The following is a 20,556-nucleotide window of genomic DNA, read 5'->3' on the forward strand; positions in this document are numbered from 1 at the left end:
TCTTGAGAACAAGTCATTTGGATGCAGTAATTTGCATCTTAAGATATCTCAAGGGTGCACCTAGCAGGAGTCTCTTATATTTGGATCGGGCTCACACTCATATTCAGGGATATATTGATGTAGATCGAGTTGGGTCACTTTTTTGCAGAAGATCCACAATCGGATATTGTATCTTTGTTGGTGGTAATTTGGTTTTTTGGAAGAGTAAGAAACAAACTATAGTGACCAATTCAAGTGTTGAATTAGAGTATAGAGCCATGGCTCACTACATGTGAACTTGTTTGGTTGAAGAACATGTTGGAAGAACTAGGTTTTCTACATTGTCAATCTATGGAGTTGATGTGTGATAGTTAAGGTTCTATTCGTATTGCCTTTAGCGCAGTCTTCCATGAGCGAACAAAATACATTGAAGTTGATTGTGACTTCATTCAGGAGAAACTTCTTCAAAAGCTCATTACAATCACTCATGTGAAGTCTAGTTTGCAGCTTGTTGATTTATTGACTAAAGCCTTGGGGGGTGGTACTCGTGTTCAATTCATTTGTAACAACTAACGAGCGAGCATATGGTATACGTGATCTGGATTAAGGGGGAGTGCTACGGGTTATTTTGGTCATTTAGCATTAGTAATATGTGATTGTAACGCCCCGAACCCTTAAACCCGAGTCCAACGCGTTATACCTGATAAAATCTTTGATAATCCATAAACCAATATATACGTAGCGGAAAACATAAACATTATCTCCATATAACATAATACCAGAGTTTACTAATTCTAACTATAATCTATAATAAATCATCCATCACCTGCATTTCTATAAATCTACATAACTCCCAAAACAATTCAGTATTTTCACAATCATTCCTTACTCAATAGCCTTAAAACATAAAGACAAAACATAAATATTTACATTCTCCAAAATTAACATAGAAATATACCCTTTTCTTTATCTATTTCCCAATACTGCTATAAAAATCTCGAGCTCTCAAAGCTCGACCTCGAGGATGTCCTGAAAAAGAAATACATTTATATTCGGGTGAGACACATCTCAGTAAGGGAAGAAGCCATATATTAAACACAGCGTGTGGCTAACATGAGGTATATAACAACATAATATTTAACATTTGAAAATTATTAACATAGTTTCTGAAATCATTCTCTGATACTAATCAAACACATGCAAAAGATTTAACCCACGAGATTTCTTGAGGATAGGGGTGATTACCTGCCCATACATGTAGCACCCCTCTACCCTGATACATTTAGCAACTCGAAGCTCACAATTTAAGCATACCAAGGCACTCATCTTACTTAGTAAGCCCTCAAGTGTTAAATTGATCTTGTACTCACGCATTCAACAATAGTTTACCAGCAAAGGCTCTAAGGATAGGGAATTCTACCCGCCTATACAAGTAGGTTCCCTCTGCCCTAGTGCGTTATGTAGCTACTGCCACATCTGAAGCTATGTGTGCACTCGCCTTACTCAGCAAGCCCTCAGGCGAAGAGTGCGCCCCGCTCAAACGTAACATGTTCTACATGCATAGATACTTCTAATATCATAATGCATCATTTTTTCCATCGTTATTCAATCATTCACATTTTTTCATGTTCATAACTTAACATTTCCTTGTGTTTCACTTTAAGTGACTCTTTCCCATTTGTATCATTCACATTTCACATTTCATTTCATTGCATTGTCATTTCATTTCATAACATTTTCATTTCATTCCTTTGTACTATAACCGCTCTTTAGCCATCATCAGTTAGTCCGCATAGAAATGCGCTAGAATCTTCTACAATTAGTCCACATAGAAATGTGCTAGAATCTGCTAACCCGGCTTTCAGCTGTCGTACCTTTACATGGTTGCATTTAACATAGATAGGCAACATTGTCCATATCATATTTTATTCATAATGTCTTACTTACTTAGCCTGCATCTCATACATTTAACATATATTTGCACAAAATCTCATGCCACATAGTTTAGCAGTAAAATTCATACATTGCCTGTAAAATAAGCAAACCAACATTTAACGTTTATATACTGAAAATACTTTCATTTCTTACATAATTATCCTGAAAATATTTTTCCACTTTCATTAGTTCATTTTCACATATACATATCTAATAAACAACCCTAAACTCGAAAAAAAATACAATTTAAACAGTTGGCATTTTACCCATACCGAAACATGTACACGTATATATAACACAATTTATTTTTCCATTAAATTCATAGAAATTCTGATTTAATATATATTTTTCCCTTTACCTGATTTCTTGCACTACGCCAACAGGGACCCCGAAAAGATGCCTGCGGCGCTCACCCAAACCCTGAAATTAAATTCCTAGTTCCAATAAATTATTCCTGAATAAAATATTATTTAAATATTTTTTAGGGTCATAATTCCTAAATAAATAATAATACCCGCGAATATAATCAAATTGCCAAATTTCCCAAATTCCACTCATGCTTTGGAGTAGGGCCTAGAAAACCCCAATTGGAAGTTTATCTACACCAAAATGACGATAACCTTGATTAGGACCACGTGGTGGTACCCGATCGTCGATTTAACTGCATATTAATAGCGAAATTGGGAAAATGGGGAAAAATTACCTTTTCCCAGGAGCAGTGTTTAAGCCGTTTCCATGAAAAATCTGCTCTAGTAGAAATATCGGCAGCGGAACCTGGAATCTAACGGCACCTTCCGTTTCCTGATCCACCGCAAACTCGTTGAGAAATTGAGAGAAGGAGAGAGACGGAGACGGAGGTGGTTGCACAGGAAAAAAAAATATTCGGGGGGGGGGGGGGCATGTCTGTACTTCATTTTCTTCTTCTTCTTCTTTCTTCTTTTACTTTATATATCTATATATATCTTTAATGTATACTTATTATATATATATATATTATAATAACTTACCTATATACATATATATATATATATACATATATATATACATATCCTATTTCAATTAGTTTTTTTTTTTTTTAAAATCCAATGTAATAATGTTTAATTTAATAACTAATTATTTAATTAATTTTAATTTAATTTAATTTCTTTAATTTTTTTTTAAATTAAACTATTTTTTTTTCTTTTTTCCACGCATTCCTTTTATTTATTTATTTGTTATTTTATCTATTTTTTTATTATTTCAATCATTTTAATTTTTTCGGGTCTTACAGTGATAGTGTATTGTTGGTAAGTGCGAATTAGTAAGGGTATTATGGTCATTCGCATGTACTTGACATAGATTATAAGTAGAGTGAGAGACCTGTTGCTGTGATAATGTCTTCCATTTTACCCAATTATTCAACAATTACTTCCTCCAGAGTCCAGCCATACCTCTCTTGACCTTTTGCACCGGCAACTCTTCTCTGCAAGTCAACAACGTAGCATTAGCAGGCCATGATGTCTGTGATGATAGGAAATGCAGGTGAAATACCCACTTGTTATGGGATAGAGTTGTCTTCCTTGCTTCTTTTTGGACACGTTCTTTGGGCAACTTTTGGGGAATTTTGTTGTCAGACTCCCAAAGGGATTGGCAGACAATTGCTTTAATTGATTCTGGAGCATGTCTTGTTCTCCACCTATTGTGCTTTTGTTTCGTTTTCTCTAATGGCGTTTTTTCTTATCTAAGGAAGAAGACAAGTAGCCCAAAGGCGAATACTGTACTTCTCTAAAATTTTACAGTTACATCCTAAAAATCCTGAAATATTAACAAGAAGCAGACAATCATAGGTGCTATTGAGTTTTGGTTTAGGGTTTATCATTGAGTTTCATGCAGACAAGTGAGAAGAAATACATACATGTAATATATCATTAAGTTCCCCTACCAGTGTTTTTTTATTTGTTAAATATCTTACTTATTTTAGAGATAAAATTTGTGATTTGATTGTATTGTCTAATGAGTAGGAGGAAGCATTCTGAATTGGTGGGGGAACTTTCAAATCTTTATCCAAAGGAAGAGAAATTGTTATCTGAGGTTTGTGCATGCATCTTGTACTAAGTTATATATATGATGCTTGGTATTTGTGAATTTTTTGCTCTTGTAAATTTTTGGTGAAGCCGATTAACTTGCTGAATTGTTAGCATAGCAGCAATTACTTTTGTGCTTTCTTGATCAATTTAAGTGAAGAAACTATGCTCAGCATTTGCTATGTTGCAATTGTTTTACACAAGAATACTTGTTTTTTTGTCATAATTTCAATTCAATATTGATTTGTCTTTTTTATAAAAAAAATTAATTTTATCATTAGCAGTTGCCACTTCATGTTGGCCTTGATTGTGAAATGCAATTTGTACGTTAAAATGTAACGTGATGCATAAAACTTCACGGTCATTACTGGTTCTGGGGTGCACGAATGCATGAGGTACACTGCCTTACTTCCACATTTGGAGAGGTTATTTCTGTGATGAACATGTGATCTTCAAGTTTGGGTGTATACTGACCCTTGATGTTAGGTCAAGGCTCCTCACTGTCATGTACGCATCTGCAAGTGTGCTATTGAATATTGTTAATGTTAGAAAATAATTTATTATTTTAGAATTTATTACTTAGGTGGTTTATATGGGGGTTGTGGGCTGAACTGAAGCTGCTGACTGCTGTTTTCTACCTTTCTTTGCTTCATTATTCTTCTTTCCTCCTCCCCATATCCTTCTCTAACCCCTGAGAACCACAACCTGTTCATTAAATATTCAAATTTATTCCAACTTGTAACAAAGTATCAGAGTAATAAATACATTTGAATCTGAGAGATCTGCTTGTTGGTTGGCCGCCTCTATTTCTTCTTGAATCAGAGGACTTTCTCTTGTTGAGATTTGTCCACGCTTTTTTCTTCTGTTCAGTCATGTGCATCCTTTTTTAGGTCCTATACTATAATACTAGGTTGTTTCCTTTTCATAATGTAAAAGCAGTCTCTGTTTTTTCATCTTAGAGGTTGCAGTTGCGGGTTGCAGCTGTTTTCTTTTTCCATTTTTTTTGGAAGACTTTTGTGCCCTTGTTCATGTGTATGATCATTCCCAGGGTGCTGGTGTTGATGCTCTGTGATCATGGATGCTGTTATGACTTGCTCTTTCTCTGTTTTGATGTGGATGGCATTCCTTCGTGCCCTTTTTTTGTTATGGCTGTCACTCCTTTTAGAGTGTACTAGCAATTGTTCTGTGGTTGTGGCGGCCTCTCGAAGATTTTAGATTGCTTGCTTTTCTATGTTCAACGTTTTCATTTCTCCTATTTTTTTGTAGCTTCTATTTTGTGACCATGGCTGGTTCTCAAAGTTCTGCTGTGCTTTCTTTCTGTCTTTGGTTCATCCTAGGTTGCTAGTTTGTGCTGCCGTAGGTGCTGTTTAATTGACTGGTTCTGGTGTGTGCAGGTTTGTGGCGTGTTATTGGGGGTTATTCTTCTACAGAGAAAGCTTCTGCTGATTCTGTTAACTTGCAGCCCTCAAACTAGTGGTTCCTCCAACTACAAGGTCTTAGGCAATACGAATGTATATTAACTTAAAAGGAAGTCCAAGTTTCTGTTGCATTTTGCAACATCTCTAAACTCCAAGGATTATGAAGGTTGGATGAAAAAGATTGTCATGCTGCTTGCATGGTTGTGGAATATCATGGAGCCACGAATTGCAGCAAACATGTTCTTTCAGACAACCGCCGAAGCTGTATGAGATGATTTTTGTGAAAGCTTCTCAGTAGATAAAAGATTAAACACATGTTTTGACCTGTATGAGAAGTTTTTCAAATTTATCCATCAGTGACTATTATAGCATTTTCAAGGTTATGCTGGAGGAACTCAATATTTACCAGTGAATTAGTTTTGGCATGAGATAATTAAACAGAATGAGAAGAGCTCTTGGATTCCAAGTTCTTATTTGGGTTGAGTTATGAGCTTCAACATATTTGTGGTCAAACTCTTGTTGGTGAGTCCATACCATCGGTGAAAGTGAAGTGTATGTTAGAATTCAATGGATAACTAATGATGGTTCTCATTTCTCATCTCGAGTTTCTTCCCATGAATAGTTCAATCATGGTTGGCATTGGCCCTAACCGTAGGAAGAAAGTGTTTAGGATACAAGGCCTAGGATTGGAGGGTGGTTGTGACCAAGGTAGTGTATCATGACCAAGTTAGTGTATAAGGATGAGGCGTTGTGGCAATTCTTGCATTCGCACATTGCAGAAAGGAAAAGCATGCTATTGATTGCTGTTGGAATTTCCATGGGTAATTGACTTTAGCCAATAATTATCTTGCCCAGGGTAATTTTCCCGTTAAGCATATTGTCTACTGTGTCTTGAGAGGAGTGTAACAATCTTGTCCTTCAATAGCTCCAAAGTCAGTCTTCTATATATAGTGCTGTGGTCCATTCAAAGTACTATTGGGCATCTTGCTTCTTTATTCTCTCCCTGAATTATTGATTTTGATCTCTTCTTCCATATAATAGCTACTCCTAATACTTTTAGTCTTCAAAACAATTACTTTATTCATGAAGGTTACTCTTGCTGGTGGTTCAATTGCTGATTTCTCATTTTGGTTGTTATTCTTTTGTTTCTTTCTATTCCTTTTTCATTTGTACAAAATGTGTCTAAACTTACCTTGAGTTCAAAGAGGATTGGTGGAAGGCTTGAGAAGGTGGCATGTAGTATTTTTTATGGTGGTGGTGGTGGTAGATCTAGTTTGTTATATTGGTTTGACATGGCACTCGGGGTTAGGGGTGATTTGGATGTGACTAAAACATTGTCTAGAGACCAATTTAGAAACTAAATGTAGAAGCAATCAATCCATGGCCAACATGCCTTAAATAGCGGCTGCGACTAACATGTAAAGGATTCTTGGGGTGCTGATTTCTTACTCATGGTGTGAACAAAAATCACATACGTAGTGGCTGTTACGGACCACCACCATTATATTACAATTGCTTTTGCCGTTAGGGACCACTAATCATAACTTAATAGGGGCAGTTACAGACTAGCCACCATGATTGGTGCGGGGAATTTTGAGAGTGGGCACATGATATGCCCATTATCCCATGATAGTGCACCCAATCAAGCCATGATTGAGGTTAGATTCCTAATATTATTTGGAGGGAATTGATGAGCATACCATATAAGAAGGAAATGGCTAACATATAGCGGTAAGTATTCTAATGCCTTAGTACTGAGGTTCACCTCCCCTCATATCGATCACTTTACTGACTTTAGCATTAGAAGAATTTTCGAAGGCTTGCTTTGATTACCCAATGCGCTCCTTTGTGTAGGAATATTTACATCGAGGCGGCTTGTGTACCAAGGGAGCCTTTAAGCAGAGTACTTAGACTGTTGGTACGTCTCACAAGGAATTGCACAAACAATTTGGCACCATCTATGGGAAATTGCAACCAAATGCCATGACACCTTGCACTCGTGAGTAAAAAGAAGGATAGCCTTGAGGAAAATTGAGAGCATGCATCCCCGTTCTTTCGCCTCCCAATTGGGAGAAGTGGTGCCCTAGACTCAACCAAGGCATGTAATTCTAGCTTAACAAGTCTAGGACATGATGAAGATGTTGGCAGAAAATGTGTAGATCTTGCTTGAGTGCAACCCCCCAAATTAAGGAAGGAGCAGGTCATAGTTCAATTAAGGAGATTTTAAGGTTCCAATACTTTTGAAGCTTTAAAATTTTGTCAAAATTGAAATTTAAACCCTTGCCTCAACCATCATAGACCCTTTGCTATTCGAAAACTTGATGTGTTGATGTGAGCCCTAACCTTGTTTCCTTTAATACAACCTACTTAACGTAGTATAGATTTCTTACCCAAATACTTTCGACATTCCATGAAACCGCCCACCATTCGTCCATCTTGCCCGAACATCCTAGTATTTATTATTATTATTATTATTATTATTATTTTTTTTCATGCGTAGTTTCATGGTCTTAGAGTCTTGCGACTAAGACACATGGTTTTGGTGTATGATTTTAACTTGGAGGGAACTTGGTTAACTTGGATTCAACTATGGAGATGTCATGGCGATGGTTTTAGTATGTTATTGTGATTTTGTGGTGGATCCAAATAGTACTTATGGTGGCATTCTTGAACTTAAGATGTACTATCATTGGATACCTAGTGGTACTTGTGCATGAGGATACTTCGAACACTTAACTTTTGGGGGAACACTAGGTGGGTGTCCTACCTCCCTTGGTATCCTATTAGGTACTAAGTGAGCATCCTAAGGAGTGCTTAGGGCGGGCTTTTGAAATCCTTGAGGGGTGTCTTTAGCTTCTGTGTGGGATTAGAAACCCCATGGACTATCCATTTGAGAATGAGATCACGTGGTACTCTTAGCTTAGAGGTTTGATGTCCGCCCTTTCTTGGCTGTTGGCTTTATTGTTGGGCTGTGTCATTCTAGTCTTGGTTAGACTATTGAGGGGTGTTAATCCTTCTTGCGTCTTACTCTTGTAGTGTATGGTGTCACTTCCCTTAGTTCTGGCTAGTAGGTGGTACGTGATGAGTATGCTGACAAAAGGTTGGTGCTGCGGGGATGAGAGTTGCCCTCAGTGCTGGTGGAATGTGAGTTTAACTCCCTTACTGTTTCAATTTAGGTTCCTCAGTGATGACCTTAGTTGGATCACAAGCTTTCAAATTGTGAGACTTGACCACGAGGTTAGACATTTGAGTGTTTCCTTGGATGAGGATGACTAGATTGGAGTAGACTTGGTGCAGTCTTGCAGCCGCAGGAGTGTGACTCCTCAACACCTTACGCAGATCTGGGCTAGCATAATTCCTTTTGGCCTTGGAAGTCCGCACATTTGTGAGAATTGGTATCAAAGGGGATATCTTAACTAGGAATGAAAAATAAGATTGTTCCTGTGGGCATCAACTCAACTTTGGGGATTCAGTTTGTGACATTGAGTTGGGGATGGATCAAGTTACCTTTAAATGGGCATTGGTCTCTCTTTCCCCTCTTGTCATGTGTGTTGCGATTAATGAAGCAAAAGTTGGCCTTCAGTTGACAATCTTGTGAATATTAGGATGCTTGATTGTGCTCTACACCTTTGATGTGGGATGAGGGTTGTTTAAGGGGAACTAAGATGAGTGTACCGAGTGCCCTTAAGGTAGGTATTGAGGCCAAATTTTGGGAATTGTCCTATTGTGATTGGCATTGAAGCACATATGTCTATCTAGTGAGACATTGTGGTATCCTAGTTCCACATGCATTGGTGGTATTCTTGGATCTAATAGAAGTGGAAAATTGTTGGAGTTTGGCCAAGGGTGTATTTTATGGAACTTGGGAAGTTCAAACCCATAGAGAGAGGTGACATTCTTAGATTTATGGGGATGAAAGAGTAGTGAACACCCTGGACATATATTCCTTTAGCCACGGAAGTGCCACTTTGAGTTGGTCAAAGTGATGACGTATATTAGTGGGGTATGAACTCAAAAGGAACCACGAACATTGCTCAATGGACTTCATTGGAATTCTAAGATTTCTTATAATTTGAGTTCTGGTGGGAATGTGGTTGAAGTCGACATTGGTAGAATTGATAGTGGAGCACTTTTGCGCTGTTGGCCTTTTGACCTTATCGATTATCCATTCCAGTGGGCATTGGTATATGATTTGCCAAAGGGCATGCGAGCCATGTTGCTAGTGGGCACATGAACTATGTTGGTTAATGGGCCTTTTTGTTTGTTGTTGTTGTGTAGGTTCGTTTAGCACAACCGAGCCATAGCGTTGCCTTTTAGCATAAGGTTGAGTTTGAGCTAGAGTGCGGTGGTATAAAAAAGTTAGCGACGATAGACTGTGGTTAAGATTGGTTTGTTAGAGTACAAGGAAAGGTGGATCTTGAGTTTCAACCTTGGATGTCTAAGGACACGGATGATTTATTATGAATTGAATATTGTCACTTAAGGTGTCATTTGAGCTTTGGCCTTAGGACTTGTGGAAGTTCTCGTGGTTGTCATGTGGTTGGATTTAAGATGGATGGTTAGCTTCGGAATTTTGGGATCATCAAGTATGTGGGATATGTCGTGAGGAATCGGGTTATGAACACTGGATGTTGAGGTTGTTTGAGTTTTTTGAGATTCCATTGGTGTAGACTTAGCATTGGAGTTGTGTCTCACGAGACTCCTAGGATGGGCCTTGCCTTTGGAATGGTACCTCAGTATCAAGCTTGAATGTCTTGCTAAACGTGGTAACCCTATGGTTTTGAGATCAGTTATACTTGAAAGAGTCCAAGGTGTGGACTCATCTTAGAGTTTGTCTCTTGTAAGGTTCCTGGGTGGAGATTGACTTTGGAAATAGCATGTTTGTATCAAGCTTTTAGATGATTTACTTTGGTAGTTAACTACAAAACTGTGGGATGATCAAACTTGGAGAACCTTTGAGTTGGGATCTATCCTTGAAGTGCCGGGTTGGAATTGAACCTTGGTGGTACATTTGGGTGTTAGAACCTCCTCTATTGGTATTGAGAAACAGTTAAGTCATCGGTATAATTTGTGGTTAGATAAGGGTATCAAAATGCGACCATCTTGTTGTGAGAAGGAAGTCATATCAACCTTTAGAAGATGGTATGAAATCATAGTATCAAAATTTGGTTGTGGGGGAATTATGACTAGATTGAGATTTTGTGTTGGTTCTTGTGCTCATTTGGGTCATAGTTGGCATCAATGAATCAGTGGGCAAATTTTCTTCACTTTACTACTCTAGTAAGAGTTTGATTTTTGAGAGTCAATGTTGAAATACGAATCCGTATCAAGGATTAGTGAGTTTGAGTTCTCGGAAGTGTGTTCACCATTCTTTAGAACCGGTTGTTTGCTGGTTGGCTGTTGGCTTATGGTTGGGCCAAGGTCTTTAATTTTGATTTTGACTCAAATTTTGAAGCTCCAAAAGTATGGAAATTTCGATTTCCATTTGAAAAATTAATGGAAATCAGTAGTGAAAAAGGAATTCTGTTTTGAAACTTTAGGAATGATTAATTAACATAGTATAAGTTTTATGTGTAATATATTACAAGTTAAATGCATTTGTGTTGTGTATGAGGTGGAAAAGTTGTAATATAATGTGATGTAGGATGAGAAGCAGCTATTTGGAGGGATCATTTCGACCCAAATAGGAGGCCTATGTCACAGAATAGGGTAAATGGTTTATTGGGTCCGTGTGATTAGTTAGTTTAAGTTTGTGTATAGTTTGCTTGTATTAGGATTATTTATGTTGGGGGTTTGTTTGTAGTAATTGTGTCTTCTAGGGGATTATTTATGTGTTGGGTTTGTTTGTAGTAATTGTGTATTCTAGGGGTATGTAATGCAATGTAGTTTTAGGCGTGTGTGTAATTTCTTGTTTTTAGTGGCCTTGTTATAAATAGTGTGTTAAAGCTATGACAAAGGCAGCTGTTGATGAATTTATTGAACATGAGTCCCCGCCTGCACCCCTGGGTATCTCCTCTCTCCTCCCTTCCCCTCCCTTCCTCTCATCAATTTCTTTGAATCTTTGCCATTGCTGCAGAACCTTGATGTTGCCTCTGCATCATTTGATATCAGATCCCAATATCGATCTCTACTCTTACCATTTCTGTCCCCCCATTTTTCTCTCCCTCCTCTTTTCTTCTTTCTCCTTATTCCATTCTTCCCCCATTGTTCTGCAAATTCTATCTCCCTCTGCTGCTGCTGCTGCTGCTTCTTTCTTCTTCTTCTTCTTCTTCCTTCTCGCCTTCTTTCTCTGTTTCTCTTCCATCATTCTCTCTTTGATTCTTCTCTGCCCTCAAATTTCAGTTAAAAAGAAAAAAAAAATGAAAAGCAGTTCTGCGGTTTCTGAACTTTTTCAGAAATTCCAGTCGTGTCCCATTTTTCAAATAAACCACATTCCAGACCCCTTCCTGCAACACTACCCATCCATTGAAAACAGAACCTGCCGAAATCCTCACCCTCAAGTTTTCATCACCGTTTGACGACTGGAGGAATCCCCATGTGCCGGCCCAACATCTCCAACCATTGGCTCTCTGAAAACCTTATCCTCCTGCGCTATTCTCATCACACCACCAACACCATTGTACTCCCCATTTATTGATCTCTTTGCGCCCCAGGTATCTTTGCTGGAAAGTCGCTGCCGGCATTTCATGTGCCCCATGCACTGGCGACGGGGAGTGGGATTCTGCCAGACTCCCCTCCTTCTGCCAAGATCTTGAGAAATTGGTTCCCAGCTAAGAGAAATTGGTGTTTTCTCCGCAATATTTTGATATGAATCATGTTATTTTGATCACTGACAACATATTGCAAGCAAGCCCAATAATTTTGGCTTGAAACCCTGAAACTGCCGGTGCCAGAATCAATAGTCAGTTTTTTCATTTTTTTGGCTGCATTTGTGAGTTTTGCTAGTGAATTTGTTTCATTTCTATGTGATACTCATGATTAAAGGTGACTTGAAGATTGTTAAATAATTGAAAGTGAAGTTTGTGATTTGCTTCATATAATTGCATCATGGTGACCAATGTTGAATTGTCTACAAAGGTGGAGTTGTTATCCTATGGGTAAAAATATAGAAAATGTTTTGGAGACTCTTACTGGTGCTTTGAATTCGCTAACAAGTGAAGTTGCAGCAGTAGGTAAAAGGCCCATAAATTTCCTACCAAACAAGACGGGGGAATAGCTGCTGTCCCTCATGCTTTTACGTTGTGTGAAGGTTGAAATAATCCTTTAAGGGAATTAAACTTGAAGTTGTAGATTTTAATGGTGATGGTTCTCCTGATGAATTTGATGATTGGGTGTATTCTTTGGGGTACTATTTCTGATGGTATGACATGAATGAGACTAGAAAGTTGTACTTTGATGAATCAAAATTGAAGGGAACTGCTCGAATTGGTGGATTAAACAAAGGGAGATCTTTAGAAGAAGGAGATTTGGTGAAATTACAACGTGGGATGAGAGGAAGCGGGCCATGCCGGAGCAATTTGTGCATCCCAATTATCAGCAGCGTGTTCATCTCCAACTATTTGATTTGAAGCAAGAAGAAAAGACAGTGATGGAGTACACTAGTAGATTATATCATTTGGCTACTCGTGCCAATATAGAATGGAAAGAGGACGTTATGGTAGCTTGTACAGAAAAGGGTTGATGCCAGCTATTGCCTCCAAACTTGCTGCATGTTGTCTCATCATAGTTGGGGACGCAGTGCAGGTTGCCACTCAGATTGAGGAGGACTTGCAACACAATCCTCCTAGAGCTACTTCAGTCCTTCGGTTTGAGAAGAGTGCTAGTGTAGTTGTACGAGAGAAGACAGTTGAGAAATTGGGCAAAGGTGCTCAGACTAATACCTCTTGGAAGAATTTTCAGCATTCTGGGAAAACTTCTAAGAGCCAACCATCACTCAATTGCTTTAAATGTCAAGGTTTTGGACAATGAGCGGCACAATGTCCTAAACATTTCATAGCTGTTGCAGAATAGGAAGAAGAAGAAGAAGATACTCAAGTAGCTGATGCTGAAATAGAAATTCCATGTGACTTAGATGATGATGGCAATTTGAGAACCTTTTAATTCTTCAACATATGCTGTCCTCCCACAAGGTTAAAGAGACAAAGGATTGGAGGTGGACCAACATCTTTCAAGCTCAAGCGATATGCCAAAAAGAGCTTTGTACTTTGGTTATTGATCGTAGTAGTTGCACAAATGTAGTTTCTGAAGATGTGAAGAAGTTAAATTTGGAAGTAGAGTCTCATTTTGAACCATACAAAATTGCTTGTGTGAATAAGACCAACTCTCATTTTGAGCCATACAAAATTGCTTTTGTGAATAAGACCAATTTGAAGGTCCATGATCGCTGCTTACTTAGCTTCAAGATTGGTTTCATTAAGGACACAGCGCAACGTGATATCTGTCCCCTCAAAATTTGTCATATCCTTTTGGGTTGACCATGGTTATTTGATAGGAAGGTGAAGCATGAAGGATGTGAGAATTCTTATTCCCTCTCCATTGACAACAAGAAGTATAAGTTGATGCAATCATGAATTCTTCCACTCCTCAAGTTGAAGCGTACTGCTGGTTCCTTTCTTATGAAATGAGATGACTCTATGCATGCTGATGGACTCCTTGGTACTTTCACCAACTTGATGGAGTCAAGTTCTTCTTGGAAGGAGGAAATTGATGTAAGACAAGAAGCAGCTATTTGGATGGATCATTTCGATCCAATTAGTGGCCCTATGTCAAAGAATAGGGTGAATGGTTTATTGGGTCTGAAACCCAAATGTGCTTAGTTAGTTAGTCGGTTAAGTATGTGTGTGTAGTTTGCTTGTATTGGGATCATTTATGTTGGGGGTTTGTTTGTAGTAATTGTGTATTCTAAGGGTATGTTTGTAATGCAATGTAGTTTTAGGGGTATGTGTGTAATTTCACATGTTTAGAAGCTTTCTTATACATATTTGATGAATTTGAATTGTTGACTGAACGTGAGTTCCCCCCCCCCCCCATTATCTCCTCTCTCATCCCTTCCTCTCTTTTCAATCGTCTTTCTTTTAAATTTCTCCCATGGTTGCAGAACCTTGATGTTGTCTTTGCATCAATCTGTAAGGTAATGTGCATTAATATATTCAATTAATACAAATTTAAATATTATGTATTATAGGAATAATGATTATTTAGACATGAATGGTTAAATAAAATGTCGTTGTAAGTTTATTTTTTTCTTTATGTAATTTCAAAAGCCCTAGCAATAATTTTTTTTGTTTGATAAAAAATAAAATAAATTGAGAGAGAAATTTCACTTTGCTCCTAAATCTCTCATTTGAATTTCAAGAAATTTTGATCTATAGTTATAATTTCAACAAGTTTTACTAAAGTTTTGAGATCTCGACAAATTCCAGATGATTCGTTGAAATTCCAATGGAAATTATGTAAGGCGAAAATTGATTGCCATTTCAGTTTTGAAGGAGAGAGGAATTGGAAATTAGATCGAAATTTCAACATTTTTGTAGAAATTTAGGACCATGAGTTGGGCAACAGTCTTGGACATGAGAAGTCCTAGGAAGAATCTAATATCAAGAATGTAAAATTGGAGGAAGCTGGGTCAAGTTTTGATTTGAGCTAGGTGAAGACCTTGTGTTTGAAGATGTGTTCTACAAGCGTCTTCTAATTTGATTAGAACCAGATTTGTGGTAGGATCAGAGACAGGTCTTTGGGTTTTGAAGAAATGGATGTTTGGCTTGTGGTTGTTCTGAAGCCTCTTGCTTTGGCGTTTTGACAGTTCTACTAGAAGTCAGATCGTACTTGTTCATCAACGAGGATGTCGATAAGATGGAGTGGGGGAAGATGTAATGGTCTGAGAGTCTTGTGATCGTGACGCATGGTTTTGGTGTATGATTCTTAGTTAGGGAACTTGATTAACTTGGATTTGGCTATGGAGATGTCATGGAAATGGTTTCGGTATGTCACTGTGAGTCTGTGATGACGTGGTGGATTTAGATAGTACTAATGGTGGCATTCTTGAACTAAAAAATTAAGATGTATGATCATTAGATCTCTGGAAGTTACTCGTATGTGCACATGAATGCTTTAGATTCTTTACTTTTGGGGGAATGCTACCTCCCCCGGTATCCTATTGGGTACTGAGTGAGCATGTTGAGGGTACTAAGGAATTGCATTTATTTAGACTCCGACATGAAAGAGGTATTAGACTTGATCATGTCAAATTTTTAGGAAATTTGTGACTATTCTAGTTCATACAGCATGACTATTCTTGAAAATAAGGCCTTGAATTTGATTTATTATTCCTTTGCATATTCCACTCTTTCATTGCATCCATTAGAGAATATCATTCATCTTTTCTGCCATGAAGAAAATCATGACTTTCATCTTGGAGGAAACTGATGACGTAGTTGTACAATTTCTATATATTGATATCTCTTTGGGTGAATGCTCAAAATTAGGCGAGTGAGTACTTAATGCATGTGCTTATGAGGTGCAGTCACGTCTAGCCAAGATAACTTTAAAGACTTCACTGAGGAAAAAGATGGTCCTATTGAGAAAGATCCTGGAGAGATTGTAAAGCATAAATTAGATTTGGATTTATCAAAGGTGGTCACATATGTTGTGTTTGTCATTCTCAAAATGTATTTGTGCTCAACTTGGTCATCAAATTTTCAGGCGCTTTATTAATTTAATTTTTTTTTATATAGACTTTAGAAAAGGAAGTGACTACGTTCCTCCCTCATGTCTTGTCGGGCCTTCGGTTTTTTATCCTTTTGTGTTTTATACTCAAGGTTGAGCTGTCACTAATTAGGGGAGAATGATGCAGGCGTAAGTGTATGGATGATATTTGTGACTCAAATTTATCACACTTTAAATTTTGAGAATATTGAGCAATCTTGTAATTTTTAAAAGCTTCTAGGATTTTTTTTCGTCATTTATGTGGCATTTTGTAATAGTATTTTATTAGTTCATAAGGTTGTAGATACTTCTAATTTATTAGAAGAGCAGTTTCCTAGTGGTGTATAAGTTTCCTATTTTTATTTGCTTGTTTCTGAAGCATAGTCTTTAATTTTCTATGCTATGCAGTGGGCTTGAATTTTTTGGTTGATTTGAATTAAATTATTGAGGAATGAGGATTCCTCCTTTGTCTCCTCATATCTTCTCTTAATTTCTTTCTCCGTATTTTTCTCTTCTCTCTAGCATCAGTTACTTTTGGCTGTGTGGGCATATGTGTGTATGCCTGCCAACATTTTCTCTTACCTGTGGCTTGTCTCTTAAGTGTGTAGGCTTTCACTTAGGGATGACTATATCTTCTGTCTGTCTCTCTCTCTCTCTCTCTCTGTATTTGATTTTTCACCTTTTTATTTTTTTTATTTTTTATTTTTAATTCTAGACTGTACCAGATCTTTGTTGGGAGTTGGCTCAGCTCCAAGACACGTACATTTTGCAAGGTATTGAATATGCTACTTGTAGGAAGTAATGCTAAATTTGTATATGTTCTCCCCTAATCCTTATGTTAGCTGTAGGAAAGAAGTAAATGTTAAATTTTGTTTGAGTTCTCTCCCCCCAACCTTCTGTTATTACTTGCTACTGGGTTAATATGATACCAATTTTGAACTTTTAGGTGATTATGATTTAAAGGTCATGCGCCAGGAGTGCTACATTAATCGGCAAAAAGCGGTATGATTTGAATTTTTTTAATGATTTATGACGAACATGTTCATTTAGATAAACATATATGCTGTTTTTCCATTAATTTTTTTCCAATTTTTGTATTTCTTAGTATTTCAGTGGAATTTAAGATGGTCCATTTTCTTTTAGCAATGGAAAATTAATTGAGAGAGAAAAAAAGGAGTACAAGCTAATGGAGGACAAGATGACTTCAAGGTTAAAAAGGAAATGGAGGGAAAAGAACAAAGAAAGAAAAATTAAGACAACTTTTTTAATTGAAAGCATTAGACTCTGGATGAAAAACAGAGGTTTCTGGTCATGATGTTGCTAGTTCCAGTTGAGCTTATTTTCTCAGCTGACAGCTGTCCTGACTAAAAGAGAGATAAATCTACAATTTGAGAAAAGGGATAAGCCAACATATCAGTGTGTGCATATGGTCTTTAAGAGGAATGTTGACGGCAGTTTTTTCTGTTATGGGGTGGTTAAATCTAACACAGGTATTGGATTTACTGGGTTAATGATGATTGTGCAGGGGATATGATAGGGTGATGAATCTGAAACTTAGAGCTGATTTGTGACTATAATAGAACATGATGATTTGTTATAGGAAAATTTATGAGCTGAGTATGGTTGTGATGAAGATTCATTGTTAGAGAAGGCTTTTTGTGTTTGTGAAAGTTCATCAGTGAATTGGGAGGAAGGAAGTAATTTTTGATGATGAAGAGACTCGGGGTAGAGATTGGGATAGCTGAGGATGAGGTCAGAAGCAGGCAGGGTTCTGAAAATAATTGAGTAAAACGGTGGTCTTCTTCCCATTTCTTGTTCTACCGAAGATAGTGTCTCTGCGGCTTAAAGTTGGGGAATTAGTAATGTGAATTTGCAGGATTTATCGGATAAGATGGGCCTAGGATTGATCTATCCTGTTGGTCAAAAGTGAGAACTGATAATCTAACGAAGACGTGTGAAGGAGGAATTGGGAGAGTGAGTTTACCCACTAAAAGAGTTTCATAAATTTTGGAGGGGCTTTAATATGGGGCTTCCTCAATGGGGGATAGTTTTGTTGGTGTTTACCCCCTTGTTTTGGAGGATACTTTGTTCTAATTCTTTTTGTTTTTCCTACCTTTTTGTCTGCTAATTTTTTTTTTCTATAAAAATCTTTCTTTTAATTAGTTTAGAAGTGAATAACTCATTTTCAATTCTCTGGCGAAGTGATTGACTTGAATCAGCTTGTTTTTTCTAAGTTGATGATGCTAGTCTAAGCTTACCTACCAATTGTCTTTGTTTTTTCCTTTCATCATATTAAAATTTTCCATTTTCCAGTTTTTGTTATTATGATATGCACTTACATTTATAAAAATTCCCTAATTTCTTAGAATTTTAGATGTTTTCCTTTTATACAAATACATTTAGCAAATCATCACTAGTCAACATTATTTTTTACTTAATAAAATAACATTATTAACTAACAGTAGTTGCATAGTTATTCCTTGCACATTAACTTGGTAATAATTTTCCTACATATACACATGTTTTCTATTTAATATAAAATATAAAATTTTTAAATATTATTTTTAAGCCTTATATCCATCTCTAATTTTCTTCTCTCGAAGTTGAAATTTTTTATTTTTTCTTCCCTTTGCATTTCCAATTTCTAATATTTTTTTACCATTTAATTTTTAATTTTAACATAATGAATCTATTGTTATTTAAAATCCCCCATCCCCACCCTCTTGCCCGCGGACAGTAATTGCCATGAATTATCCTTCTTTCCTCCAACTTTTACTCTACAATTCGAGTTTAATTCTCTCTTTCATCTCCCTCTCTCCTCAAATGACTCATTCACTACTTCGCTAGATTTGATTCCTAGCAAAGAAAAATTTTCATAAAGATTGTTGGGAGGCCCCTCCTCTGGGGTATATAGAAGGCAAATACTGTCTGTGGGTTGCAAAGGGCATTGCTATTGACTTAACAATCAAACAAACGGACTTCAGGAGGGTGACAGAACGGTCGTTGAGCAGATGCCTGTCCGATCAATTTTGAATTGCAAATAGCTCTAGACATTAGATTTCACAACATTATTTTAGAAACAGTTTTTGTGCGCTTGGTGTCAAGTTTGAAAAGTAAGCCTAATTGTGTTCTTAGATTGGTTTAATAGTTGAGGATCTGCATCTCCATCAATATAGCTTGCAGGATTGTTCTTGGTCTATTTTTTGTTGAAGAAAACGCAAGTAGTGCAACAAATAGTGTACCTTCGGCCTTCTGGTTTAATTGTTAGGGTTTGGTTAGGAGAAGTGCTAATGCACTATGCCCTATGATTTTTTTTTAACTTATATTTTTTTTCATCTGACATTTTTTTCCCCTAGAGAAAGAGCTTGCTCTTTTCTTTTCAATAAATTTGACAAACACATGCATATACTACTATTTGTTCTTGAAAGTTATTATCCATCATAAATGCAAGATCAAATATCCTTTCCATTTTAAAATCATTTCTTGCAGAATCTGAATTCTCACCAGTAGATAGGGATATTCAGTATCCTCTGCCCAACACCCACCAAAACAAAACATTTTGTCACATAAAAGTCCAGATAAATTAATGGTTCATATTGAAGGTTATTGTTTAATAATTTTTTTAGCCTCCATTGGTGTGCTAATACACAATGAACATACATCTAATAGAGCCGTAGTTTTTTTTTTTTTAAATTTCCAATTGTCAAATGTGGCAGGTTTGGAAAATATGTCCACTATTCCCAATTTGAGCAAATATTCTTTCCTTTTATTTACTCATTATGTTCTGTAGCTTTTGTCTGCAGATTTCCTTTTAGTTTTTATATTTTTTTGATTTATGGATTGATAATGTGTTTAGGTAGGTGAAATCCTTAAGAAAGCGGCAATGCAGATGCTTGAGAGTCTTAAATAATCTGTATAATGGGTTTTGGAATGCATATATCTGTGTTAATTAGTTTTTGAAAGATTCCTTTCCTTGTTGCAATCTGATAATTAACTGGTTCTATATTCTATCCGTGCCATTTTATGAAAGTGGGGACCATATCACTAAAAATTGTAATTGCAGTTTATTGGGTGTTTCTTTTAGTCCAAGTTTAGTAAAGCTTTCATGATTTTTCTTCTGTTTCTAATAAAATGAAAATATGTTTTTCATTTATGGAGAAGAAGAATACGACAAATTGCATTCTTTATGGTTGGCTTGGCTGATACAGGATTAGGATATGAAATCTATTTCAGTATTCAAACGTTGTAGGAGTTGTCATTGTCATGGTCAATTAGGAATGCAATCTAAGGTCCTGTTGGGTGAAAATTTCTGATGCTCAATTAATTTATTAAATATTTTTAGAAAACCTTTGGATCAATGTGTTTATTTAGTTCTAATTGATTGTCTGATCAATTGGTTTAGTTAATTACTGAATAATGGTAAGAATCTACAAAAATTGCACAACTTTATTTTATTT

General features: G+C 36.7%; 1 protein-coding gene across 2 annotated transcripts in view; it reads left to right on the top strand.

The window, feature by feature from the left end:
- Window positions 1-20,556, top strand: part of LOC131145029 (AUGMIN subunit 3) — a 124,906-nt gene that overhangs the window by 61,566 nt on the left and 42,784 nt on the right. For both annotated transcript variants that reach the window (XM_058094057.1, XM_058094058.1), the window contains exons 10-12: window positions 3,915-3,984; window positions 16,815-16,872; window positions 17,046-17,101. In XM_058094057.1, coding sequence (XP_057950040.1) covers window positions 3,915-3,984; window positions 16,815-16,872; window positions 17,046-17,101 — 184 coding nt within the window. The remainder of the gene's footprint in view (window positions 1-3,914; window positions 3,985-16,814; window positions 16,873-17,045; window positions 17,102-20,556) is intronic.

The sequence above is a fragment of the Malania oleifera genome, chromosome 12 (genome assembly GCF_029873635.1).
Source record: "Malania oleifera isolate guangnan ecotype guangnan chromosome 12, ASM2987363v1, whole genome shotgun sequence".
NCBI classification, from domain to species: domain Eukaryota; kingdom Viridiplantae; phylum Streptophyta; class Magnoliopsida; order Santalales; family Ximeniaceae; genus Malania; species Malania oleifera.